The sequence below is a fragment of the Dendrobates tinctorius genome, unplaced genomic scaffold, assembly GCF_039654945.1.
Source record: "Dendrobates tinctorius isolate UK_male_01 unplaced genomic scaffold, ASM3965494v1 ptg000027l, whole genome shotgun sequence".
Classification (NCBI taxonomy): domain Eukaryota; kingdom Metazoa; phylum Chordata; class Amphibia; order Anura; family Dendrobatidae; genus Dendrobates; species Dendrobates tinctorius.
The window spans coordinates 4,006,123-4,023,860 of record NW_027361695.1 but is presented as its reverse complement, the minus strand read 5'-3'; the positions used below and the strand labels follow the sequence as shown (position 1 = coordinate 4,023,860).

At 49.8% G+C, this 17,738-nt stretch overlaps 1 protein-coding gene across 1 annotated transcript; it reads right to left on the bottom strand.

Annotated features, from left to right (window-relative positions):
* Positions 1-1,967: 1,967 nt before the first annotated feature.
* On the bottom strand, positions 1,968-17,261 carry EIF4E3 (eukaryotic translation initiation factor 4E family member 3). Its single transcript, XM_073569702.1, has 7 exons — positions 16,999-17,261; positions 7,719-7,791; positions 7,474-7,568; positions 6,452-6,512; positions 5,576-5,642; positions 5,325-5,480; positions 1,968-3,920 (listed from the first exon to the last, which is right to left on the bottom strand). Exons 1-7 carry the CDS (start codon positions 17,208-17,210, stop codon positions 3,874-3,876), a joined length of 711 nt encoding a protein of 236 aa, XP_073425803.1. The 5' UTR covers positions 17,211-17,261; the 3' UTR covers positions 1,968-3,873.
* Between the last annotated feature and the right edge of the window lie 477 nt (positions 17,262-17,738).

The following is a 17,738-nucleotide window of genomic DNA, read 5'->3' as shown; positions in this document are numbered from 1 at the left end:
GGAGGGGGGGCAAAAAAAAACTAAAAAATGGTTCTTTGTACCATTTTAGCAATTATCTATTCAATTAAAAAAGCCTGTTTTTTTTTTCTTTTACCTTTTAATGGTTAGATGAAAAGTGGGTGCCCTGGGGGGGGGTGAGTGCACCAGGGTAATTTTGGTGTACTGTACTGGGGCTCACCTTTGTGCTTTTGGTCAAGCACACGGACCTTGTGTTCCATTTAGGAGCCTTTTTGTTATTATCACTGGTCGGGTCTAGTGATCCGACCCACCGGAAGAAGCAATATCCTCATTTTTAGGAAATTTACACAATTCTAGTTTTGCTTGACTCATTGGAAACAGTCAGCATTGCCTGCCAGCAGCTCATTCCCCAGTTTTTTCTCAACCTGGACAGTCGCATCTGGGTTTTTTTTTGTTTTTTTTTTTTTAAAGGACTTTAGTCTGGCTGTCTTTATTTACCATGTAACTATAGGATTATTAATGCATAGGTGTCTGATAGACGCCTCTCCGTTACCAAGCCGTGGGGCTTGATGTCACCGGACAATACAAAGGAGTCACCAACCCCACTTGCCACCGCTACAGTGGGAAGAGCCAGGCAAAGCATTAGAATTAGCCCATCTAATAGATGCACCTTTTCTGGGAGGCTGCGGGCTACTATTTTTAAGCAGGGGGAGGGCAGTAATATCCATGGCCCCATACCAGCCTGAGATTACCAGTCCTCAGCTGTCTGCTTTAGCTTGGCTGGTCGTCAAAAATTGGGGGGCCCCCTTATATTTATAATTTAAAATACAGCATGGGGACCCCTCTATTCCTGATTACCAGCCTTGCTTAAGCCTACAGCTGAGGGTTGCACCCTACAGCTGTTTATTTTTAATAACCAGCCAGGCAAAACTTCAGAGGAACCCCGCGTCAATTTTTATTATTTAGCTGTCATCAGCACCATGCACTGGGAAATAGTGCGAATAGTATCACCGATTTGTGTCACACTGATGACACACGGAAGTCATCCATGTGTCAGTGTGCTGGACGTTTTGCAGCCCAGACTGGTAATAAAAAGAAAAAATAAATAAAACCACGGACACACGGTCCGTGGAAACAGTGACACGTGCACAGATCCATTCTCTTGAATGGGTGTCTGTATGTAAGGGTCTCCGATACGTGTGAAAACTGTCACTAGTGATGAGCGAGTATACTCGTTGCTCGGGTGGTCTCCCGAGTATTTTGGCGTGCTCGGAGATTTAGCTTTCGTCGTCTCAGCTGCATGATTTGCGACTGCTGGACAGCCTGAATACATGTGGGGATTCCCTAACAAACAGGCAACCTCCATATGTATTCAGGCTGTCTAGCAGTCGCAAATCATGCAGCTGAGGCAACGAAAACTAATGGTAGTGTCACACTTAGCGACTCACCAGCGATATGACGTGGTCAAGGATCGCTGGTGCATCGCTAAGTGGTCGCTAATGAGCTGCCACACAGGCAGATCTCACCAGCGACATATCATGGGTCGGGGTTCGCTACTTACCTGTCAGACGCAGCGATCCTGACGTCCTCCCGCCCGCGTCCAGGCGTTGCCACAGCAGGAAGCGGCCGACGAGAAACGGTCCAGGACGTTCTCGCGCGATCAGCTATAACCAGCGGGGAGCCAGTTGGAGGTATCAGACACAGCGATATCGCTGCTACGTCACAAAAACCAGTGACGTTATAGCGATATCGCTTAGTGTGACAGGCCCTTAAATCTCCGAGCACACCAGAATACTCAGAGACCACCCGAGCAACGAGTATACTCGCTCATCACTAGTCACCACATAGCAGGCATCTGCCAGTACTGAACGCCCTCTTGCCCTTGGTCCATTGGTGAATGCCATTTTCTATATAAAAAAAATTGCAAGATCAAGGCCTCTAAGGGGAACCTAAAAAAGGTATAAATTCATTTTTTATTAATTTTTAGGGCAAATAAAATACAGGACAACTTTATGAATTAAGAAAATCTTTATTCACAATACAACTGAATACACATATAGGCAGTTTATAAATATAGAGGGAAGGAAATATTGGGGGGGGGGGATAAAAATACTGGATTCCATAAGGATTAGATAAAGTAAGATCTGATGATCTGATGGCCGGTGTGGTGCATGTCAGTGCAATTTTATCTGTATTACAGAACAGGTCGCTCTTCACACACTAAGCAGGCAGCCCTGAAAGTAGGGGGATAAAAAAAAATAAAAAATTCCCCCCCATCCAACTCTTACTTGAATGTGTCTACAAGTGCAGGAAAAAAAAAAAAAAAAAAAAGTGAATAAGCCCACTTTCTGTAGTGTATGCCACCGCATTGTATAACCAGTGGTCACACTTCCATGATGTTGGGTTTCTGTATTAATGTACATTCAAGTCTAACCTTAAAGTGAATGCCCCCACCCTGGACATTTCTTAGATAAAAATCTTGCGCTGAATAACTTCTTAAATTCATTTTTATTGAGGTCAGATTTTGAACTCATTATGAAAGAAAAAAAAAAAAACATCAAAACAATTCATGTGGTAACATTTATCTTGTAACGCCACTAGAGGGGGCACAAGAGCCAACAGCACAGTGAACTCCTTTACCTACAGTGCTCCCTCTGGTGGCCATTACAGGAAGAACATCCTTTTCCATTCATGACTATCCTAGGGGAATTTGGAGCTCTGACTGCTATAAAAGATATTAAAAAGTTAATTGGCATAGAATACCGAAGAAAAAAAAAAAAAAAAAAGTTAAAAAGTGGACACTCACTTTAAATTGGAAAAAAACTACATCTTTGGTTCCACGAGATTTAAAAAGTCTGAATCCCCAGGAGATGGACAAAATGCACTAAAAGGTCATAGTGACAGCGATTGTGTGGCTTGGTGCATGATCTGGCGTTCAAAATGTTTATCGAGCCAGCATAAGGGTTAACTAGTACAGAAATCAAAGGTGAATTTTAAAAAGGGGTAGAAGTGAAAATGATGGCAAACAGAAGTGGTGGAGAGCGGAGAAGGGGCGGTGGCAACTGCACAAGGAGATCTCTTGTAAAGCCAAATCTAGTCACATACAGCCAAAAAAAAAAAAAAAAAAAATTGGGAGAAAAAAAAAACAAAAACAAACAAAAAAAAAAAAAAAAACACGTCAAACATCCCTCTCCATCACATTGGCAGCTTGAGACAGACTGTACAGATTCCAGCTATTGATGAGCTGTTGTATCAGTGCCGTCCCTGCACGGCTGACATACAGTGCAGGGACCCATCTGGGGGGGTCCTTCATAGGAATGTGCTAAAGGAAAAGAAGGGGATGGGGGTGTCAATAATTGCATATATAATTGAACACATTCTGGGATACCGACATCTGCATTATCACCATCCGCTTTCTTTCTTTTGTCTATTACTGCAATACAGAAAAATTGGACAAAAAAAAAAAGTTAAAAAATCCAGGAGTAGCCAGTGAGGACAGCCGGCCGCACACAGTACAGAGTTCGCCCTGAGTCGCGCAACACCTCTGCTTAACTGGACAGACTAACAGTTTAGTGTAGGGCAGAAATGTTTGATCTTAGAGCAGCAAAAGCCTTCATATAGTTTCCACGCGCATAAAATGGGGAAGGAAGGAAAAAACAAATTGAAGAAAGTTTGTATTTGAAGTTTTCAGTTCTGAAGCTGTTAAAAATTAAAATCTACAAATGACCAGTGCAGTCCAGCAGGAAAAAAAAAAAAAAAAAAAAAAAAATGAAAAGTAGTCCCGCGCCCGGCCTTCATGCTGTTCAGTCATTAACCCTCAGTGAGGTCGTGGTGGGGCCCAGCAACACTGCATATGAAAAGAACCATCCGGAAGTGAAAGGGTTCAGAAAAGAAGAATTCTGGGGGAGATCTGCACTAGTGTCTTGAGCGTCCACCCTCAAACGCGTGATGCTCTTCATGGGCTGCAAGAGGATAAGGCAGTGGTCAAGACCAAGTGATCAGAGCTACATAAACATGTATTATACTCCAGAGCTGCACTCACTATTCTGCTGGTGCAGTCATTGTGTACATATATTACATTACTGATCCTGAGTTACTTCCTGTATTATACTCCAGAGCTGCACTCACTATTCTGCTGGTGCAGTCATTGTGTACATATATTACATTACTGATCCTGAGTTACCTCCTGTATTATACTTCAGAGCTGCACTCACTATTCTGCTGGTGCAGTCACTGTACATACATTATACTCCAGAGCTGCACTCACTATTCTGCTGGTGCAGTCACTGTGTACATACATTACAGATCCTGAGTTTCCACCAGTATTATACTTCAGAGCTGCACTCACTATTCTGCTGGTGCAGTCACTGTACATACATTATACTCCAGAGCTGCACTCACTATTCTGCTGGTGCAGTCACTGTGTACATACATTACAGATCCTGAGTTACCACCAGTATTATACACCAGAGCTGCTCTCACTATTCTGCTGGTGCAGTCACTGTGTACATACATTACTGATCCTGAGTTACCTCCTGTATAATACCCCAGAGCTGCACTCACTAATCTGCTGGTGCAGTCACTGTATACATACATTACTTACTGATCCTAGTTACATCCTGTATTATACCCCAGAGCTGCACTCACTAATCTGCTGGTGCAGTCACTGTATACATACATTACTTACTGATCCTAGTTACATCCTGTATTATACCCCAGAGCTGCACTCACTATTCTGCTAGTGCAGTGACTGTGTACATACATTACATTACTGATCCTGAGTTACATCCTGTATTATACCCCAGAGCTGCACTCACTATTCTGCTGGTGGAAACCACCTTGTAATTACTGCAGAACTCACCTGTTATGTAATAAATAATAACCTCATTCATTACTGAAATAGATCTGAGCAATTACTCATCTGTTCTTAGGAGGAAGTTCGGCCTTTGAGTATAAGTATAATTGCATCATATTAAAGGGAGTGTTGTGTTTGGAGACGATCTGAGGCTGAAGCAACCATTTACTTCCACAAGACAAAGCCTTTACATTATGGAACACCTGACCACCACATGCCACAAGGCAATGCCATTCTCTGCTGCACAGCGCCAGCCTGCATCCACTGCCCCCTCTAGTGGCAGTTTCTCTGCATCTGTCTCCTATTCATACAAATACTTTTCTCATCTGCCAAGAGTACAACTCCAGGAAGGTCCAAGCATTGAAGAAGCCGCCGTACACCTAGGACTCCAACACAGCTGACCGGCAGGGGGTGCAAACTGCAGGAGCCCCCCTCAGATTCAATATGGACGAACTATACCAAAGTATGAGCTGATAAACTGAGAATGCCGGGGAGGAGTGCAGACACTTACGCTTATAAAATACAGCTTTAAAAGACGTGTTTGGCAGAAGTTCGTAGATTTTTTCTAGAACTGTTGCTTCACCGACGACGGAGGCGTTTCCATTCCAGACTTGGACAACATCTTCGCGGTCACGTACACTCACACTGACACCGATCACTTCATCCTCTGAGACCACGGGAAAGAAAACAAGTTATAGCATTGGGGAAAAATAAAAATAAGCGAGTGGACATTGGCCTGCGGCGCGACAGCCGGAGACTAACCTGCGGCACAGCGGTCTGTAAACTGTTCACCAATAGTAGCTAGCAATAATTCTTTCCAAACAAGGGCCTGGAAGAGAAATATAAAGTGACGTGTGTTCCCCCGCAGATCCTCCACCGCACTACTGACCTACAGTCATCTGGGATTAGGAATAGACATCTCCCCATAAACATTGGTCACATACCCACAAGATGCACAATAACGGGGTCCTAAAGACCCTTACGGCAATGGACACAGTGCATGACCATCACTTCCATAGTGCAGGAGCATGCATGCTACCACTCCGGCCATACAGAGAACGCTCAGACCCCAGTATCGGCGATTAGTTGGGGTACCAGTGGATGAACCCCAGTGATCACTCACAATCCTGTCGGTAACTGAAATTTTCATGGCAATGAGTGATTAGAATTAAAGAAACTTTGCAAAACATATCAGACAAGTCTGCCTCTTTCTCCAATTCTCCTCCTGAACTCACTCAGGGGAAAAGAAAATGGCCAAAATCCATATTTGTCAAGACAAAAGAAACTGACAGCGCATTGAGAGATCACATTACAGCTTGAGAGGGAGCAGCGAGTGGAAAAGACCAGGTAGCTTTCTAGTTTGTGCAGAATTCACAGCAACACTGCTCAGTACTGCTGTATAATGTCCACCAAGCTGATGGCGCTTCTGAGCATTTGCTACATAGAGACAGTAGAGCAGGGATCCCTCATGTCTGTCTGTGCTGTGTATGGGAGACATCATAGCAGCTAACCTCCACCCACTAGCACAAAGAACAAAAAAAAGTCACCTTAGACTGGTAAGCTGTTAAAAAAAAAAAAAACAACCCCTTTAAGTGTACCCAGAAGTGTGAAAGCCCTTATATATCACAAGCTTTATACCGCGCTCTCTTTCGGGACTTTCATTTTCCATACTCCTCCTTTAGCGTTACTCTCTTCTTCCCTGAAAGACAGGAAACAGGTCATTTACATTTGTCACAAATCCTTGGGGTTACAGTGACCACGAAGTCAGAAGTTCCCCCAGCTTCTCATGAATACTGTAAAGAAACAAGGGTGACTATATTAAGGCCATTTTCTTTCAGAACTAGCACCACCCCCATCCACATGCATTAGCACCAGAGCTCAATTCACTTGAATGGATGTGAGAAGCAATACCATAGAACACCTGATGACGGGGTGGCGCTATCAGCAGTAGAAAGCCGTGATGTTTATCCAATTCAGAGGCACACTGCTTCCCTGCCTCCCAGATTCCTGCTTGCTCAGGGGCTCCTGCTTCGACTGCCTGACCCAGCAAGGTCAGTGCACAGCTGGCCAAAATTGTGCGCTCTCCCAATGGTGCTGTAGAGGCGACGCTGCAGTTAGCTGGGATCGGGAGCCAACGGTGCATGCCACTGACCCCAGCCAAGGTCAATAGAAAAGGGATTGCAAGCAGCGCACTTAGGGCAAGTGCACACGCTGGGGATTCACCTGCGGATTTTTCCACGCGGATTTGCAAGTAAAACCGCAAGTAAAGTGACCTGCGGTTTACCTGCGGATTTGCCTGCGGTGTTCCCCTGCGGATTGACACCTGGACAATGGAGCAGGTGGCAAACCGCTGCGGAATCCGCAGAAAGAATTGACATGCTGCGGATTTAAAACCGCAGAAAAGTCCACAGCATGTGCACAGCGGATTTGAAATCCCATTGGCTAACATTGTACTGTACAACACGAGTCTGTGGAACTGCTGCGGATCCACAGGGCCAAATCCGCTGTGGATCCGCAGCGTGTGCACACACCCTTATTCGGGCACCTCCAGGGTGGCTGGTGACCTAAGCAACAAGCTGTAAGGATTAATTGTCTCAAGCACTTTCTAAACATCTGTTAACACTGGAATAACCCTTTAAATGCCGCTTGTTCTAGCTTACCATAGTGGTTTCCGCTCGCCCCTCATTAAGTGGTAGCTACATCTTAGAGGTAGGTTTGTCACTGGGGGGATATTGTTATACACACTCCAAAAACTCTGCAAGAGAACAAAAGGAGAAGACCGTTGTGTCCCAGGAAAAAGTACAACCGGAAGCTCCCGAGACCCCAAAATTGGTTTCGCCATGTTCCTTCACAGGTATCAGACAGCGTGCCCTTGATACCCCCTTATCCCTCGTGCCCATGTTACCTGGATTGTCTGCACGGTGTAGATTTTCTTCAGGTTGGATTCGCATTCTGCGGCAGTCGTTCCGGGGAGAGATCTGCGGAGAGAAGCCAAAACATTACAGGTATATGGGAATGTATCAGGTCAGCAAAGACTAAGCTCCTGGACTTGGCTGAACCTCACATCAGCGCCATAAGTGCCGGGGACAATGCTGGTAGGAGACACAAGACCAAACAGATTATGGGCTCTGCGGACAGTCTTGCGAGATTCCCTCCCAACGTCCCTCACACACAGATCACAGATAAGGAGGGCTATGAAAAGACCTTGATAACTGAGCGTCCCAGCAGAGTTATGACCACAACAAAGTTCAGCTCAACTTCCATATGGTCTTTGGTCAATTCAGAAAGACAGGAAAAAAAAAAAAAAAAAAAAAAAGGGGGTTGCCTCCAGATTCGAAGTATCCATATCCTTCAAAAGATAAGCCGGGCAATGTACGAAGTAATGGGAACATTTCCCCCAGTGGGGGCTCGGTACAGAAGGACCACGATGGTCATGGAGCTGCTCCGAGTTCAAGCAGTTGCTATGAGCAGATCTTGTAAGGAGCGGAGGTAAAGCTCCTCAAGTAAGAAGAAAAAAAAAAAAAAAAATGTGACGCCAGCACAAGAGAAGCAGCATTCATCCCATCACTGAGCGAGTGACACCACTCTAGAGGACAAGTAAACAATCCTGCGGAGGACGCTGCCAGGAACATGTTGCTGTACAACAAGGTCACCAAGTAATCAACAAGGTCATTACACAAAGTGGAGTCATCACCTCTTCTGACATACTTGCATACCTCCCATGCCGATTCTGGATCAGCGCTTAACGTCTTGCATTGTGTGGTTACTCCATTGTTCCTCCTGGAAAAAGCATGACTAAGGGTACCGTCACACTTGGCGACGCACCAGCGATCCCGACAACGATGCGACCTAGTAGGGATCGCTGGCACGTCGCTGGTGAGATGTCAAACAGGCAGATCTCAACAGCGACACAGCAATGATACAGAACGATACGACGGTCGTTGGGACTCTGTCTCGGACCTGTAGTATTGAGGTCGGTCGTCGTTGTCCCTGTCAAACACAGCGATGCATGCTGGCCAGCGGGACACCAGCGATCCAAAAAAATGGCCCAAGACATTCGAGCACGATCAGCGACATCGCAGCAGGGGCCCGATCACTGCTATTTGTCACACGTAGCGAGATCGCTGTTGCGTCACAAAATCAGTGATGTAACAGCGATCTCGCTATGTGAGACGGGGGCATAAGATAGCAGCTGCGTGTTAACAGTCCCAAGTCAAAGCTATGGGTCAGTTCTGATTAATGTGAAAAGACCGCTCCCTAGATAGCAACTCAGGTTTACATTTCCAGGAGGAACACAGCAATGTGCAAAGTATTAAAAAAATAATAAATACAAAAATATATTATCCCAACAATAGAACTTCTGTTCTTGGATATAACCTCTGAACTTCACTAGATTAGACGTAAAAACAACTTTCGTTATTTCATCTTTCGCAAGTTAGCTCTCCTCCAGAAGGAAGACGTCGTCTCCTGTACCACTTATAGGTTTCTACCCTATACGTGAATGTCAGACTTAAAACACAACTGGATATAATCAGCCAAGTGCCGGACTGACAGGTTTCGTCATATTTCAGAGTTTTTCAGTGGACTCTGACAGGGTGGCTCTCCTTACTACAAAGCACTAGGGACGACTTCCTTCCTAATGTTTCTCCTAGGAAACATTACTTGTAAGGCCACCTTCACCAGATGGGCACTGCAAGGGAAACCTTTGAAGAGCTTCCCCACTTAAACACCATTTTCAAGGGGGTATATTTTGCAAAGCGGCGCATCTTTCTTCCCTGGGTTATCACTGCAGTCAGTCACCCAGCTGATTGCTCCGCTTTACCATTACACAGGTCTTCCACCTCCGCACTGAAGATAAGGGGGGGGGGGGGCTGCACCTCTATGGTCAGAGCAATGAAGACAGGAAGGGTGATGTCACAGGATGGGCCAGTAGTGACCAGGTGCAATAGCCACAGGTCAGGGAAGACACCTGACAAATTATGGCATTATGTGCACTATGCTGTACCAGATTTGAAGATTAAAGAGCTCCTCCCTTGTCCGAGGGGTCCAGATGAATACTACAGTCAAGCACCGGAGGAAAGCACTAGACTACCACATTTACATTGCAGCTTTATAAAAGATCTTTGCAGGTGACTGTGCACCCCTTCCTCTAAAGGCCCGGTCTCACATAGCGAGATCGCTGTTGCGCCACCGATTATGTGACGCAACAGCGATCTCGTTACGTGTGACATAGCGGCGACCGTCCCCCCCCCCCTGGATATCGCTGATCGTGCTTGCATGTCCTGGGCCATTTCCCCCCCCCATCGCTGGTGTCCCGCTGGCCAGCGTGCATCGCTGCGTATGACGCCGACGAGCGACCTCGTTGGCGACGCAGAACTCATGGACGCAGGCGGGAGTCGTCAGAATAGCTGCTGTGTGACAAGGTTCCAACAACCGCTGAGGTCGTTACACGAATCGCCGCATCGTTGAGTAGATCTGCCTGTTTGTCAGCTCACTAGCGACCCACCAGCGATCCTTACCAGGTCGTACCGTTGTCGGGATCGCTGGTGCGTCGCTTAGTGTAACGGAATCCTTACTGACAGAGAATCAAAATCAGTCTCATGTGATGGGAGATAATGACACCTGTAGGCTACGGACCACTTGTTTCACACCTTCTGGAGACAGAAGCAGGGGGTCTTCTAAGCCAGGCAATGCTTCTTGACTGTTTAGCAAACATTGAATCTATTTATTTATTTTACTCATTTATATAGCACCATTAATTCCACAGCGCTTTACAGACATTATTGTCACTGTCCCGATGGGGCTCACACTCTAGATTCCCCATCAGGATGTCTTTGGAATGTGGGAAGAAAGTGGAGACCCCAGAGGAAACCCCCGCAAACACAGGGAGAACATACAAACTCCTTGCAGATGTTGCCCTTGGTGGGATTTGAAACCAGGACCCCAGCGCTGCAGTGCTAACCACTGAGCCACCGTGCCACCATAACCTATAATCCCTGGCACCGTGCACCCTGTTATTGTTCTCAGCAGCACAGGTCCTGTTTACACAAGACTGCTGCCGAGAAGGATCTTTTGGGTAGAGCCTTTGCCATTTACACGATCAGGCTTTAGAGCTTCTTGTAAAAGCTTCACATTTGTAAAGACAGGAAGCTGTTATAGGTGTCAGAACACCACAGCGGCTCAGCGGTTAGCACACAGTTGCTCGGTGGTTAACACTGTAGCCTTGCAGCGCTGGAGTCCTGGGTTCAAATCCCACCAAGGACAACATCTGCAAAGAGTTTGTATGTTCTCCCCGTGTTTGCGGGGGTTTCCTCCGGGTTCCTCCCACATTCCAGAGACCTACTGATAGGGAGTCTAGATTGTGAGCCCCAATGGGGGCAGAGATGATAATGACTGAAACGTGCTGTAGAATTAATGGTGTTATACAAGCAATCTGAGCCTCACAAGAATGCCCACTTGGCATTAACCCCCCCCCCACTTAGGCGATCTATTACACTGGTCAACAGCATTTTTGGTGCCAAAGATATTTCATCGAATTTAGGGTATTTTTGGGGTGCTGATTCTGAATATGTCATCAGTTTTGCCAGATTGGCTCAAGTTTTTGAGATTTTTGGTATCTTATTTATAGCACTTGTTGGTAAATGCGACGCATCATCTCATTAATTTCTTTGGATTAGTACTTGAACTGAGCAGTTCTCAATATAGTTTTGTGTTAATTAGTGTTCTAAAAGTTTGTTCATAGCTTGATTTTTGCACTAACTTTATGTTGTTGTCTGTTTTCCAGTGAAAAGCATGAACTCATCATGAAGAAGTTGTCTTAACGATCCAGACTCATTCTGTTACATTTGTGGTGAATACACACTGCCAAAACATAGAAAAAACATAACAGACTTCGTAAAAAAAGTGTATTTTGCCTATTTTGGGGTTATGCTTGGGGACCAAGACAAGTTTTGGGCACCACACATAGTGTGCAAAGCATGTATCGAATTATTACGAAAATGGAGCAAAGGACAAAGAAAAAGCTTCAAATTTGGTGTTCCAATGGTGTGGAGAGAGCCAAAAAATCATCATGATGACTGTTATTTATGGTAAACACAGGTACAGGCACATCTTCACAATGAGGGACAGGCCTTCTTGCAGATTCCATGTTACTCCCATTTTCGTTTCTTATGCTTATTGAATCCTTGCACTTGCACTGCACAGAAATAACAGTCATCATGATGATTTTTTGGCTCTCTCCACACCATTGGAACACCAAATTTGAAGCTTTTTCTTTGTCCTTTGCTCCATTTTCGTAATAATTCGATACATGCTTTGCACACTATGTGTGGTGCCCAAAACTTGTCTTGGTCCCCAAGCATAACCCCAAAATAGGCAAAATACACTTTTTTTACGAAGTGTGTTATGTTTCTTCTATGTTTTGGCAGTGTATATTCACCACAAATGTAACAGAATGAGTCTGGATCGTTAAGACAACTTCTTCATGATGAGTTCATGCTTTTCACTGGAAAACAGACAACAACATAAAGTTAGTGCAAAAATCAAGCTATGAACAAACTTTTAGAACACTAATTAACACAAAACTATATTGAGAACTGCTCAGTTCAAGTACTAATCCAAAGAAATTAATGAGATGATGCGTCGCATTTACCAACAAGTGCTATAAATAAGATACCAAAAATCTCAAAAACTTGAGCCAATCTGGCAAAACTGATGACATATTCAGAATCAGCACCCCAAAAATACCCCAAATTCATTAAAATATTTTGGACACCAGAAAAAAAATTTTTTTTCGTTGACCTGTGTTATTTAACAGTAGGCAACACTTCCCTAGTTTTACATCGGATATTTCTTCTCATATGGAAATGCCTTTTTGCAAAATATTCTCAGTGTTGTGCTTCCTTAATTATGGGTCTCTTTCATTGGTCCGGCACCTTCTTTTTAATCATGTATCATTGTGTATTGTATTTAATAAAACTGTAAATTGAGATGAACCATTGTGTGGCACCTGGTCTTTGTTTAGAATCCTAGGTTACCACAAAGTTAAAAAACTGTTCTACAAGCAAGTAAAAAGAAATTAAATAAATAGGCCATTCTTCAGGCGGCTTCCACTTGGATTCATACAGGTAGAAGACAAACACCACAATGTTGAGGCCACAGCAAAAAATAAAGACGTTTCAGGAATAACCCAGTCAGCATGTTCCCTAGAAGTTTTCTGCTTGCAAAGTTCAGCGGGTACAGCAGCATCAATACGTTGTGTGCCAATACCCTACACGCACCATTAATCATGGAGGAACCTTCCAGGGACGAGTGTTGGGCTTTTTGTGACTAGTTACCACATGACAAAACGCCACCCACACTTCACAATGCTCTTTTTAGGGGGCTGACAGGTAAACCAAATAGAAGTCACTTGTCTCCTCTACAGAAGCCCAATTCCAAGCGTCTGGTCAAAACTTGCCCCACAAAAAAATAAATAAATAAAAAGATGGTATCACCGAGGCACGGTCCGTGCGAGGCTCCGGAGCATGGGCACAGGGTGACGCAGCACACAGGCACCGAGACTACGTACAGCTGGAGAGATGCCAGCGGTGCGTGGGTTATTTCTAGTCAGTCTGTAATTATACTTTGCGGATCAGGATATGTCATAAAGGTTTTCAAAACCTCAAAGTATTATGCAATGAGAGTAATATCCTGGGAGGACGAATTACCGGACCCTCCGTAAGGAGCCCCAGTTATATCTATCAGAGAAGAAGAATGGCTGGGAGGAGTTCGGCTAATGGTCGTGTCAGGGGCGCGGGAACGTTTAGGTCAATGAGGTCGGCCTATCATAGCGCACCCCCCCCCCCCCACTCCTTCCAAGGGATCTGGACTCACCATAGAAAAGTGAAAACTCACTAGTTAAAGAAAACCTTTTTGAATTTTAATTGCATCATATCATCCTCAAACTTCACACAATCACCATTTTTGTGACATCTTATTGGCCATCTGACTACAATACCGCCCCCCCCCCCCCCGCCCCGTACTCAGGTGCTGGAACCATAAAGAGACATCCAACGACGGCAGGAGAATCGCATGACAACGGATAAAGCGTCACCAAGGCCCAGTGATCGCAATACAAGTAGGGGAAAAAAAAAAAAAAAAAATTGATCTAAAGGGTATCCGAAAGTGACAGCACTTTGAAATCCCATCCACTGCGCTGAAACATTTGGCTGCTGCGGGCTGGACAAGTTACACAGTGTCCCACCCGCAGCGCTTACTGCACGTACCCCCTGAGCAGTGAGAACATTAGAAATGCCGCGGGCCTATAGAAGGCTTCATCACCACCGTCTCCATCCTCCTACGAGGCACAAGGAAGAAAGCCAAATTCACTATACACTATAAGCAGAGGCAAGTCATCTAAAAGGGGGCAAAAAAAAATATGTAGTCTTTATTGGGGGGGTGACATTCCCTCCTCTCCCAAAAAAATGCGATGAGAAGTGATGAAACCATTATATGTACCCCAGACACTACAGCTCGCCTCTCGATACACCCCCCCCATGGACGGCCGCTCTCGCCTCTCGATACACCCCCCCCCCATGGACGGCCGCTCTCGCCTCTCGATACACCCCCCCCCCATGGACGGCCGCTCTCGCCTCTCGATACACCCCCCCCCCATGGACGGCCGCTCTCGCCTCTCGATACACCCCCCCCCATGGACGGCCGCTCTCGCCTCTCGATACACCCCCCCCCATGGACGGCCGCTCTCGCCTCTCGATACACCCCCCCCCATGGACGGCCGCTCTCGCCTCTCGATACACCCCCCCCATGGACGGCCGCTCTCGCCTCCCGATAGACACCCACCCCCGCGCGCCGCCGCTCTCGCCTCCCGATAGACACCCACCCCCGCGCGCCGCCGCTCTCGCCTCCCGATAGACACCCACCCCCGCGCGCCGCCGCTCTCGCCTCCCGATAGACACCCACCCCCGCGCGCCGCCGCTCTCGCCTCCCGATAGACACCCACCCCCGCGCGCCGCCGCTCTCGCCTCCCGATAGACACCCACCCCCGCGCGCCGCCGCTCTCGCCTCCCGATAGACACCCACCCCCGCGCCCCGCCGCTCTCGCCTCCCGATAGACACCCACCCCCGCGCGCCGCCGCTCTCGCCTCCCGATAGACACCCACCCCCGCGCGCCGCCGCTCTCGCCTCCCGATAGACACCCACCCCCGCGCCGCCGCTCTCGCCTCCCGATAGACACCCACCCCGCTGGCCGCCGCTCTCGCCTCCCGATAGACGCCCACCCCGCTGGCCGCCGCTCGATAGACGCCCACCCCGCTGGCCGCCGCTCTCGCCTCTCGATAGACGCCCACCCCGCTGGCCGCCGCTCTCGCCTCTCGATAGACGCCCACCCCACTGGCCGCCGCTCTCGCCTCCCGATAGACACCCACCCCCGCGCGCCGCCGCTCTCGCCTCCCGATAGACACCCACCCCCGCGCGCCGCCGCTCTCGCCTCCCGATAGACACCCACCCCCGCGCGCCGCCGCTCTCGCCTCCCGATAGACACCCACCCCCGCCGCTCTCGCCTCCCGATAGACACCCACCCCCGCGCGCCGCCGCTCTCGCCTCCCGATAGACACCCACCCCCGCGCGCCGCCGCTCTCGCCTCCCGATAGACACCCACCCCCGCGCGCCGTCGCTCTCGCCTCCCGATAGACCCCCACGCCGTCGCTCTCGCCTCCCGATAGACACCCACCCCCGCGCCGCCGCTCTCGCCTCCCGATAGACACCCACCCCCGCGCCGCCGCTCTCGCCTCCCGATAGACACCCACCCCGCTGGCCGCCGCTCTCGCCTCCCGATAGACACCCACCCCGCTGGCCGCCGCTCTCGCCTCTCGATAGACGCCCACCCCGCTGGCCGCCGCTCGATAGACGCCCACCCCGCTGGCCGCCGCTCTCGCCTCTCGATAGACGCCCACCCCACTGGCCGCCGCTCTCGCCTCCCGATAGACCCCCCCCCCCGCGCGCCGTCGCTCTCGCCTCCCGATAGACCCCCACGCCGTCGCTCTCGCCTCCCGATAGACACCCACCCCCGCGCCGCCGCTCTCGCCTCCCGATAGACACCCACCCCCGCGCCGCCGCTCTCGCCTCCCGATAGACACCCACCCCCGCGCCGCCGCTCTCGCCTCCCGATAGACACCCACCCCGCTGGCCGCCGCTCTCGCCTCCCGATAGACACCCACCCCGCTGGCCGCCGCTCTCGCCTCCCGATAGACACCCACCCCGCTGGCCGCCGCTCGATAGACGCCCACCCCGCTGGCCGCCTCTCAATAGACGCCCACCCCGCTGGCCGCCGCTCTCGCCTCTCGATAGACGCCCACCCCGCTGGCCGCCGCTCTCGCCTCTCGATAGACGCCCACCCCGCTGGCCGCCGCTCTCGCCTCTCGATAGACGCCCACCCCGCTGGCCGCCGCTCTCGCCTCTCGATAGACGCCCACCCCGCTGGCCGCCGCTCTCGCCTCTCGATAGATGCCCACCCCGCTGGCCGCCGCTCTCGCCTCCCGATAGACGCCCACCCCGCTGGCCGCCGCTCGATAGACGCCCACCCCGCTGGCCGCCGCTCGATAGACGCCCACCCCGCTGGCCGCCGCTCTCGCCTCTCGATAGACGCCCACCCCGCTGGCCGCCGCTCTCGCCTCCCGATAGACACCCACCCCGCTGGCCGCCGCTCTCGCCTCCCGATAGACACCCACCCCGCTGGCCGCCGCTCGATAGACGCCCACCCCGCTGGCCGCCGCTCTCGCCTCTCGATAGACGCCCACCCCGCTGGCCGCCGCTCTCGCCTCTCGATAGACGCCCACCCCGCTGGCCGCCGCTCTCGCCTCCAGTATACTTTTTTCCCTCCCTCTCTTCATTATTTAAAAAATAAATAAAATGAACCAAAAACACAAGCCGAGAAAAAGACAACGCCGCATTGTGACCCCAGCAGGAAGGGGTTAATGAGAAAATGAAAACTAACAAGACGGAAGGGATCTTGAAAAAATCACAAGAACAGAAACAGCAGCCGGTGACCGGGAGCGGGAGGATGTAGATACCGGGGGAAGGGCGGCGGGTCCAGGCTCCAGGGGGTGAACCCCCGGCTGACAGGACAGACGAGCGGCGGCGGCGGCGGCGCGCTCCCTCCCTGCCCCCACAGCAGCGGCCCCCGGTACCTGTCCAGCCAGAAGGTCCACGGGGAGCTGAGCGGGACGCCCTCAGAGTCCGGGTGCTGCGGCAGCTCCAGGCCGGTGAGCTGCTCGGTCCGGTGATGGTTCAGGTGCAGCTGCTCGTCGCTGTCAGACTTCAGCTGCTGCCGCCGGTCCGGACCCGCGGGGAGCGCCATCTTCCTGTGGACGCGCCGCTGACGCCCCGCCCAGGCCGCCATCGTCACTGCCTACGTCCCTGCTGACTCACGGCACCTGGACAAGGCCGCACGGCCTCGGCTGCTATAGCAACGGGCACGCGTGACGTCACCGCTTCCGCCTCCTATTTGGACGGGAGGCGGGGCGGCTCGTGATAGGTCGGCGCGGATGACGTCACCGCACGGCGCAGATTGCTCAGACTTGTCGGGTCCAGGATGCGATGCGATCCGATCTTCGTTCACAATCCGTCACACAATGTTGTTCAGCTCGTTAACCCTTTACCGACCACCACGGTTTTCTTCTCAAGTTTTACCTGCAAATCCGCACTGTGTGCACTCACCCTTAATGCCACTGTCAGAAATTGACAGCGGCTTTTAACTAGTTAACAGCCGCGGGTGAATCACAATTCCACCCATGGCTGTTGAGGGCACATGTCAGCTGGATATATCAGCTGACATGTGCCCTGAAAGCGCCGGAGCCCACACCAAGCAGTGGGAGTCCGACATCAGCGTACTATTACAGCCGATGTCAGAAAGGGGTTCATTTTTTTT

Coding starts and splice junctions, on each gene's coding strand:
- EIF4E3 (XM_073569702.1), bottom strand. CDS start 17,210: ATGGCGGCCTGGGCGGGGCGTCAGCGGCGCGTCCACAGGAAGATGGCG. Junction 7,569..7,718: donor ACACCGTGCAGACAATCCAG/GTAACATGGGCA, acceptor GTTCTCTTGCAG/AGTTTTTGGAGTGTGTATAA. Junction 3,921..5,324: donor TAAAGCTGTATTTTATAAGC/GTAAGTGTCTGC, acceptor ATCCTCTTGCAG/CCCATGAAGAGCATCACGCG.